At 34.7% G+C, this 10,891-nt stretch overlaps 1 protein-coding gene across 1 annotated transcript; it reads left to right on the plus strand.

The window, feature by feature from the left end:
• The first annotated feature begins 33 nt into the window (after positions 1-33).
• Positions 34-10,251, plus strand: ube2d1b (ubiquitin-conjugating enzyme E2D 1b). The gene is made up of 7 exons (XM_081393680.1): positions 34-228; positions 3,854-3,917; positions 4,010-4,041; positions 5,379-5,456; positions 5,537-5,642; positions 5,748-5,841; positions 9,741-10,251. Exons 1-7 carry the CDS (start codon positions 205-207, stop codon positions 9,784-9,786), a joined length of 444 nt encoding a protein of 147 aa, XP_081249806.1. The 5' UTR covers positions 34-204; the 3' UTR covers positions 9,787-10,251.
• Positions 10,252-10,891: the final 640 nt, after the last annotated feature.

Raw genomic sequence — 10,891 nt, forward strand, 5'->3', positions numbered from 1 at the left:
ATACATAAGGACTTTTATTTTGTTTGTTTCAGCTCCGCACCGGAAGTGTGAGCTTGCTGGGCTACAGCTGTCTCTCTTTCTCGCCGCTCTCATTCGTTTTTTTTTACTCAGGGAAACACAGTATTGCTGAGCTGTTTCGTAGCAATAATATCGGACAGATAATATAATCTCGTAAATCTGGGGCGGTACACACAGTAAAGCAGCATGGCATTAAAGAGAATACAGAAGGTAAGACCTTTGTGTGTGTAAATGACAAACATTAGCCAAGTTTTTGTTAACCTGCTTGCGTTGTTAATGTCAAATATCGGGGTTAAAATGAACATTTACATAACGAATACTAGTTTATTTGTTATTGTTTTGCGTTGGTAGTCTGTATCAAGTCAAATAGTTTCGGAATAATGCGTATATCTTATATGTCGACGTTATAAATGTAACAGTTAATGTAGCATATAACGGCTAACTAGCAGTGTTTCTTCGCTCAAATCATGACGTTTTACGCAGTTTGTTGAATGTATACTGGTAGTAATGTAAATAAATATGTGCTTTTCTTAATTGTCAGTAATATGGGTAAAACCAGAACTTAAAGTGACGCGTCAAGGTTGTCAGTGAACCATCGTATTGTGTTTGTGTGCGAGCAACGATATACATGTAACATCAAACAATCGCGTAAATGAGTCATTTACATCAAGACGTGTAGTTTATTAAACCCCTCCCCGAGAAACCCTACTGAAGAGATACATCTATTCCATAATAAACATGTTTTGTGTTCTTTTCTTCCGTGTTCGAGAAGGCCCAGAGCTGAACAAAGACAGCAAACCTGTTTCAGCCTCGGTAGCTGCCACACTAAACGAGGCCAATTTTGTGTGGATTCATCCACTTTCACAAGCCACTTTTGTGTGCTTTGTTAAACCTCACAGCTGATGGGACATTTCGAGTGACTTTGGCTACAATTGATATGGTGTAGTTTATCTGAATATGGTCGGTAGGCGCTATTGTGTTTTGTGTTTGACACAAAGCAACACAACCTGATTCTCTGAAGTTCCACCGTGACGCCATCACTTTGTCATTTTGACAGTTTCTGTTTCGCAACACTGTGATGTGTATCGCACTTAGACAGTGTTGTTGAAAACCCTACCGAGTCCCAAAGTCCTTGCCAGAAGGCACATCTATCCACGTCTATTAAAATCGGCTCATGTTAAGGCTGGGTCATCATTATTTATATTGTGTTATGTTATAATTTAAAATGTATATTATTATTACATATTTTTTATATTGAAACTTGAATCTGTAAAGCCTGACATTTAAATAATAGTCTCCTGAAAAATCTAGCCTAATGCTTTTATATAAAGTAGAAAAATCTACTTTTTTGAAAGAGAACCATTTTTATTGAAGCCTTTAGGCAAAATATAAAAAAAAATGAGGTTACACTTTATTTTAAGGTGTCCATGTTACAGTGTAATTATAAGTACTGAGTAATATTAATTAAAGGGTTAGTTCACCCAAAAATGAAACCTCAAGACATCCTAGGTGTGTATGACTTTCTTCTTTCAGCCAAACATATTAAGAAATATCATGGCTCTTCCAAGCTTTATAATGGGAGTGAAAAATAACTTAGATTTTGAAGGCCAAAAATGTGCATCCATCCATAATAAAAGTAAAGGTTAATAAAGGCCTTCTGAAGCAAAGCCATGTGTTTTTGTAAGAAGAAATCTTCATATTTATAACTTTATAAACTATAATCACTGGCTTCCGGTAACAGCGGTACGAGGCTAGTTACATCGTATGAGGCTAGTTCTTGCCGAAGAGTGACCTCTGACCCAATGCATGATGTATTGACGAACCCGGAAGTGCAGAGGATAGAGCAAACAAAACAGCTGTCACGAATTTGTTTTACATGATCATTTTACATAATAGAGCTTAAGTTTGTTGTCCACCCATGTTTATTTGAAACACAAGAGGTCTACTCTCTACTAAACTTACACTACTCCTACGTCATGCGTCGGGTCAGAGGTCACTCTTCCGCTGGAACTCGACTCGCGTACGGCCATTACCGGAAGCCAGTGATTATAGTTTATAAAGTTATAAATAGGGATATTGTTCTTACAAAAATGCATCGCTTCGCTTCAGAAGGCCTTTATTAACCCCCTGGAGCCATATGAATTACTTTTATGATGGATGAATGCGCTTTTTTTGGGCTTAAAAAAAACAAACTACTATTCACTCCCATTATAAAGCTTGGAAGAGCCAGAATATATTTTTTAATATGACTCTGATTGTGTTTGGCTGAAGAAGAAAGTCGTCATACTCCTAGGATGGCTTGAGGTGAGTAAATTATGGGATAATTTTCATTTTTGGGTGAACTATCCATTTAAATTCATGCATTTACTATAGGATTAGGGTTTGTTTCAGGCTTAGTTGCATGTAATAATGCATAATGTATAGTACAGTAATGACATCTAACTTGTAACAAAGACACTAAAATAAAGTGTTACCAAAATAGTTTGCATATGTTTTTTATGTTTGTATCATATTTGATGCATTAGGCTTTTTGGCCTATAAAAATATGATCTAGTAAGAATATGGAGCTCACAATATTTTATCCAGATACCCAAACTGAGCAATTTTTTGTGTGTTTTTTTTATGTACAAAAATGAAGATGAAATTATTTGTAATGTAAATCAATGAGATCTTTTTAACAGTTTAACAGAATACTTGCATAAAATGCATATACATTTCAGTTGTCACTCTATATCTCATAATAATAGTAAGATGATATAAAGGCTTAGTTTTGTTCAAAGCTCTGTAGTTTTTATTTGAGGCAAAACATAAAATTGATTGAGAGATGTACATTTAAACGTTAATCAATAACCTGATGTATCATATTTGATGCATATGATTTTTCAAGTAAATCTACATTACTTTAGTTGAGTAAATGTTCATCTTGAAAGAACAATATAAAAGTAATTCTAATGTTAACTTTATGATAAGATTAATAAGCAGAAAGACGTGTATAACGACCTGATGAATCATACTGTTTACTTGCAAACGAAAGTAGGAACCGTCAATCAGAAGGCATAAGGCATTTCATAGATTGTGTGCAACAGGTTTTGATCATGTTGACAATTTAGACGCTTATTATTTATGCATCAAATACATATGGTTAGCCTAATAAACTAGGCTAAATTATATAAAGCCCTGTGATCATTTTTTTCAAACCCAATTTGGATGGCAGTATCTGAAGCCTCACTTAAAAATGGATGAATGTCATCCTAGTTTTTATTTTAAAGGTTGCACATTTCTCAAGCATAATATTTAAAAATTAGCTAACATTTTTATTTCTATAGTCCAGACATTCTACTAACTATAAGTAACTTTGCACCTACGTCAACTACCAGTCTGAGTGTATTAGTAGACTGTCTGGTTCATATCTCTAACACTTTATTTTGATGTTCACACAACAGACATTCTGCTGACTGACAACTTACTTTACTAACCCTAACCCAACAGTCTACTAATACTCTAATGACTGTGTGTAGCTGACATGTAGTTGCAAAGTTACTTAAATTTAGTAAAATGTCTAAAGTGGACTATCTAAATAGTGTAACCAAAATTGTTTGTTAGTATTTATAAAAGTAGTAATAAAACGTATGCTGTTCAAAATGAAAGCAAAAAGTATTGTGCCATTTTGTGATTGTCAAAAGTTAGTAGAACTTGGTTAATGGTTAATGTGATGAATTACACATGTGGTGAAACACACATAGGCTATTCTGATAGAACAACTGTGTGAACTGACTTCATACATTCAGGGTTTCCACTAATAATGTATTTTTTTTATTTTTTTCTTCTATTTCAGGAGCTTCAAGACTTGCAGAGGGACCCTCCTGCTCAGTGCTCTGCTGGACCGGTTGGTGATGACTGTAAGTTCACTGTTAGTCTATTAAATTAGGTTGCTTTACATAACATCTGACACAGTGGACAAATTTCAATAATCCTCTTTTTGTATTTGTAGTGTTTCACTGGCAGGCAACAATAATGGGACCTGTAAGTACTCTATCATTAGCCTTGAGCAGTGTGCTTTGCTCAGTAATACTTGCTAAATGTGATAATGTGGTGTTTTAAAGTGAATTTTACGAATAACTTGGAAAATACAATTAACTAATTGAGGAGAGATTCCCTTGTATGATTGTAAAGTGCTTTGGGTGTACAGTAGTACATATGAAAGCGCTATATAAATGTCTCCATTCATTCATTCATTCAACTACAGTGGCTGGCAAATTCCCAATTTTACTCCAAAAAACGGTTGGATTTTATTTTGGTGGCTCTCTATTCCGAACCTGCACACAAACTGCATCGCAATCATTTCCCAAAATGTCATTTGTGTGGAAATATTACGAGATCTGTAAACAGGACATTAACAAAGGCAAGAGAAGCCAAAGACAGACCAAAGGAGAGAACACAGATGTGCCATTATAGCAAATACTGTACCAGCCACTGCAAGCTCACTGTTCGAAACATAGGACGAAAAATATAAATATTGAATTGGGTGTGGGGGTTTATATGAATGTATCTGAAGGGAACTGACTGATTTCAGAAAAGTTTGGATGCCATTTTCTTTTTCTCTTACCTTCGTATAAAGTAGTTTAGAAGTACAACGGTACCCAAAGAAACCACTGCTGTTCCATAAGCGCCACCTACTGTCAGAGAGTGAATTTGCATTTTCAATCAGTCCCGTCTGCTGTTTTTGTTTTGTGCAGGTCTTATGCAACATTATTTCCCAAATCTAAAGTCAGACCATTCTGTTTTTGCTTTAAATCTTGAAATGATACAATCTAATTCAAATAAAAAACAACAGCTACATGATACATGTGTGTATTATCTTTGGATCGTGATTAAAATGCGGTGGTTGCCTCTAATTTCAAATGGCTACAGATAGTTTTGTAATTTTGTCAAAGGCCAGTTTGCCTGTTATAGAGCAAATAAACAAAACATAAATTTGCTTAAACAAAGAAAAAGAAAGAGAAAAATCGGCAACCAGCATCGGAATTGGCCAATTAGCTTGAAAAAAAAAAAAAAAAACAATTCGGAATCGGTGCATCACTTTTAAACAAACTACAATTAAACAAACATGCACAGTCAATAATTTGTTGTGACATCGCTGATTATAATGTAGACAGCATCACTGATTATAATGGGTTCTATTGTCTTGTCGCGTCCGGTGTAGACACGGTGTTATCCTACAAATAAGGTGGTTGCACAAAGCATCTCAGAGCACGTATTAGTATGCATATTTGTCACTAAGCAACAGCATTTTTGTTGTCTTTTTTTCATGCACCTACACAGTTTGTCTTGATTCTTGTGTCTTTTCCTTCAATTTGTAGAGTGATAGCCCATACCAAGGAGGGGTCTTCTTTCTCACAATTCACTTTCCAACAGACTATCCCTTCAAGCCACCAAAGGTAGTGATGGTACACCCCACCTTCATTTAATTGTCATGTTGTTTCAAAATGGTATTTTGACACCCATCTCAATTTAACAGGTAGCATTTACAACGAAAATCTACCATCCCAACATTAACAGTAATGGAAGTATTTGCCTGGACATCCTGAGGTCGCAGTGGTCTCCAGCACTAACAGTTTCAAAAGGTACTTGTGTGTCCCTCTATTGTTTTGTTGCTTATTAGTTGAAATACAGAATTCGTAATTGCCATAATTTCATTGTTTTGATAATTGTTTTCAACTCTCTTTCAGTTCTTTTGTCCATATGTTCTTTGCTTTGTGATCCAAATCCTGATGACCCCTTAGTCCCAGACATAGCACACATCTACAAATCAGACAAAGAAAAGTAAGTATAGAGTTCTTCTATAATTCTGTCTTCTTTTATTCCCCTCATGTTTTTCTAAACCCATATGACTTTCTTCTTTGGAACACAGACAATTTGAATTCTGCACTGGTTGCTCTTTCGCATGCAAGTCAAGCATTAAAGGGACTCAAAAGAACCATAAAATATTGTCAAGTGCAGTTGACTTGAGTGCTATATTTCAGGTCTTCTGAAGTCATAAAATAGCTTGTGTTTTAAAGACTATAATTTAAGCTGTTATTCACTGATAATATTCTCCTCCAGTGCATTCAGATCAATGGGCGCTTCTCATTTCTTAAATTGTGCATCCTCATTTTCTTTCCTCGTGTCCAAGCTCCTCCCAACTATGATGTGAGGAAAGGAGGCAAGGATGGAAAATGAGGATGGAGGAAAATTTTAAGAAAACATTTGTGTATTGGAATATTTTTGATCATTTGCCCTAATGTTGTTGAGATTTGGTTATTTAAGAAATTCATAATTATTAATGAAGCAATATGCCCTTTTGAAATACGCTTAAAATATTTAGCCCTAAATTAAAAATTTCCCTTCATTTGGATTACAAAGTTTTAACAAACTAATAAACTTAATATTTGTCAGTCGTACATAAATGAAACGGGTAAAATTTCTCATGGCATGAGAATCATAAAAAATCATGGCATAGGCCTAGTTTATTAAAGGTACAGTAAGCGATTTCTGAGAAACACAGTTAAAAGTGTATCAGTCCGAGCACCACAACACACCTTTAGCCAATCAGCAGTAGGAGGTGTATACACTCATGATGGGGGAGGAGAGAGAGTGAGCAAGAGGGAGATTTGAAGAAAGACTGTAGAAAGAGAGATGGCTGAAAGACACTATAAAAGAGAAAAGGTCAGAGGAATATAATTGGAAAAATAAGGGTCATGATCAGGCAAAAGCTTTCCAGCGCTGGTGAAAGCTAAGCGGGAAGGCCTGAAAACGGACGCCAAGGTTGTTGTTTCTGCTCCATGCGTGAGTTACACCTTTTCACCAAACCAACCTATGCTGTTGTTGTAATGTTAGCTATAGTTACAGGACAGTTTTGAGTGTCATTGTTTGTCTGGAGCTGCTGTGCTGCTGCCAACTAACAACCAACACTTCCTTGTATGCTCTTCCTTGTTCTTCACTTTATTTTTCACAAAGCATTATTTTGCTTCACTTCAGTGTTGGAGAGTAACTAGTTACATGTAACAGCATTACGTAAATTAATTACTAGGGGTGTAACGATTCATCAACTACATCAATGTATCGATTTATATTCCTATGATCCAACTACATCGATCTGTGCTCGGCAAGTTGGCCTTCCGGACGACATATATCGATCTAACATCGTTTTAAAAGGTAATGAATCGATTGTATCTATACTAGGAAATAACGCATTGGATTTAAGCACGTCAGACTTTATATGGATGTTTTTTCTTAGCACTTTTAATGATAAAGGCGTTAAATGTTACTCGATTCAGTCTGCCTATCTGTGACGTCGTCGCCATGCGTGACGCGCCAGCAGCAGCGCAAAGACAACAAGCAGCGCAAAGTCTCTCACCTCAAAAAAATGGACTTTCCTGTCCTCTCAGCCGCTAAATTGCAGTAGCGCGCACTCTTCAATTGCACGCGCAAATGCGCCGGCGCGCGCTATATCACTTCACTGAAGCGCCAAAAGAAATACGAGCATGCAACGTCGTAAATTAGTAAGTTATGTTAAGTTCTTCTAAGTATTGTGTATCACCATGGTAGCCTAATTGTTGTTTGTTTTTGAGCTCACTAGAGGAGATGTGTTTACTCTGATCGGTCTCGGTCACGAAATCCAGTGAGAAGCGCTTGAATTCAGCGAAGAACGCAATGTCTCAGTGATTTAAACCAGTTTAAAGGCAGATTAAACTTTTTGAAACTAAGTTTAATAAAACTCAAATAGTCTGAATATTACATTTTACCGAATAAAAATTAGCACATGCAGAAACTAAGAAATTATTTGTCCAATAAAGATATTTATTTTGTTAAGGAAAAATGACAAATGTTTGAATGTTCTACCTCAGATTTGTGAAATGTTCACCAGTTTGGTAAGTGTTGGTCCTGATATGTTCTCACAATAAAGAGTATTTAAAACCACAATTAACCACAATGGTTTCTGCAACTTTCACTTAAACAGAAATAAAGATTTGACTTTTATCGTGATAATTATCGATATCGACTGATATAAAAAAATTATCGTGTTTTTTTTTTTTTTTTTTGCCATATCGCCCAGCCCTAGTTGAATAATATTAATTTGTTGCTTTGCCTATTTTTGATGTGCACAATGTCTCCAGCCATTTAAAGGCCGTTCAGTAAAGCGATGGTATTCTGATTCTTTTGAATGGCTCTCTTGTTTGAATTTGCAGCGCACCACGTCTGCCAGTTAAATCAATCCACATTGCCGCTGAAAGCTAGGCTATAACCTGTCTGAGAGTTGCCACCATTGGCGAATGATAAAAATGCGTCCCATGTGCTGGAATTATATTAAAAAATTCAGAAATCTGTATTTAACCTCAGAACAATCTCAAAGTAAAAAGAGGTGCTAAAGTCTGATTTTGTGGTGGCTGTGCTTTAAAATTAAATTATTATGATCTTAATTCAAGTGATGAAGGATTTTGGAAGTCTGATAGTAATCAGTGTTAAATACTACTGTAAGGTTAACCCTGCCTGGTTTAAACGTTTGAAATTGATTAACAGTTGAAAACAAAAGTAATCAAATGTAATGTTACATTAATAAAGTAATTAGTTACACTAATTATTATATTTTTAAATAGGGTAATTTATATTCTGTAACCTATTACATTTCCAAAGTAACTTTCCCAACACTGCACTTCAGCTATGATAGAGACATCCACTCTTGCATTGTGTGTTTTATTTATTTTGGGGGATGGAGCAATGACGAAAGGGGTTTGTGTTGTGATTTATTTCAAATATCAACAGTGTTTCTCAGAAATTGCTTACTGCACCTATTTGCATGTATTTCATTTTATATTAATCATATTTCAACGTTTAGATAAGTTGATTAGATTAACATAAATCTGTTCATTGTGAAAACTTGCATTTATTAATTTAAAAAGTATGAGCAAGGTTAAAATACGTCTAGCTGTGGAACAAACAATAATCAGACAAAATGGATGTGAAAATGGGAGTCATTGATAATAAAAAAACTGGTTATTGTGTATTTAAAGCGCATTCAGTTTTTTAGTACTGTTACAAAAAACTTGCCTATTTGTTTCATTTATTGTATGACAGATAAACATGCATTGCATTGAGTATAGTGTTATATGTTATAATTTGAGTGTGAAATGAATGGTTTGTTTAAACTGCAAAGGTAAATATGAATTAAAAAGTGACCTTTGTGAAGACAGTTTTTGATAAGAAACACTTCCTCATGGTGCAATTAGAGAATTGAGATGTCCTTGAAAAGATGGCTGACGTCGATCAATTTCCAGGTTACCAGAGTAACCAGAGTTTTCTGAACTAGATAATTTGATTCATTGAAAATATCCAATACAATGAATGATCCTTTTACACCTTGGATGTCATTCGGATGTATATCAAGATACTGAACAGTTACTTGTTTAATTAAATTTTATTTTGTTCCTACATAAAGCTTTCATGTGACTTCAGAAGAGTTTAATTTAGTTCATTGACAGCTACAGTACTTTCACTTTCATTATATAGACAAGTGTCGCCAAGTTATTCTTCAGGAATTCACCTTTTGTGTTCCATAGAAGAAACATCAAACTGGTTTGGAACATGTAATTTAGGACCATACTTGTTGTTACATTAGGTTATGATGTCAGATTAGACAAACTAGACTGATTATGAACTTGTTTTTCTTTCTTTTTTTGAACCAGGTACAACAGACTAGCGAGAGAATGGACCCAGAAGTATGCAATGTGAAGACTTAATGGACATTTTTTTAAGTCACAAATCACTGTAAATTCTAGCATCTAAAAGTAAGATTAGGTTATATTATTAAACAAATTGTACTGTTAACATTTACCATCTGAAATGACCAATAATAATAGCTTAACTAGTATTTTGAAGGGGACTGTGCATTGCACAAAGACATTAAGCTTTTTATTGGTTTTGTGCATTTTGGTCATCCCCGCAGTGGTGTTGGGCACTTTGTTTTCTTGTTTCATAAATCCTATTTAAGATTGGCATGATATTATACAGCTGCAGTTACCCTACAAGAGGGCAATTAAGAAAATGAAAACCATTTTATTGTATCTCTCATTCAGTTTTGATTCAGTTCATTCAGATTACATTTTCTTTTAGATATTTTTATTGTATAGTTAAGAGGAACTATACTGGATCTATTTTTTCTTTTTTATTTTGCATTAAAATTTGTTTAAAAGCGTGCATCTGTGTTTCTGGTATGTTAATTTATGTTTGCACTCATTTGTACACAGTCTTTTATTTGCTGAAATACTATTTGAACTGGCCTCGAGTAAAAGTTACCAATCAGTTCCACAAGCAGCCTCTATTTCCTCTAAATCCAATGCAGGAATATTCACTCTCTGATTTCAAAATCAATCTGCCATATTGCATATCCATCCGAAAGACAATGTTGCTTTATTCTTCCTTCTTAATCAAAACTTAATTATGTTGCTTTTTAAAATATTTTCTGTATCCATTAAACCCCCTAAACAATAAAAAGAATGTAATTAGAAGCTAATTTATATATTCCCGTAGGTATTCACATACTATTTAGCTATAAATTTAGTTGGTGTCTGTAAACAGGTTCTCATATATCCATAATAACAACGACATTCCCAGTAGGATTTCACAAATGATGCCATCAGGGACTTTCTTAATTGCACAATACTTGAGAACACAAATTATATCGCTATGTAAACTATTTTTCCGTCTCAATGTTTGTTAAGTACAGTTTGTTTTTATCAGCTTTCTCATTAGTCACACAATAACTGAACATCCATCGCATAAACAGACTTTTATCATACCCGATAATTATAGTTATTTTTTTCTACCCGGAAGTATT

Source organism: Scardinius erythrophthalmus, assembly GCF_964197995.2.
Source record: "Scardinius erythrophthalmus genome assembly, chromosome: 18".
NCBI lineage: Eukaryota > Metazoa > Chordata > Actinopteri > Cypriniformes > Leuciscidae > Scardinius > Scardinius erythrophthalmus.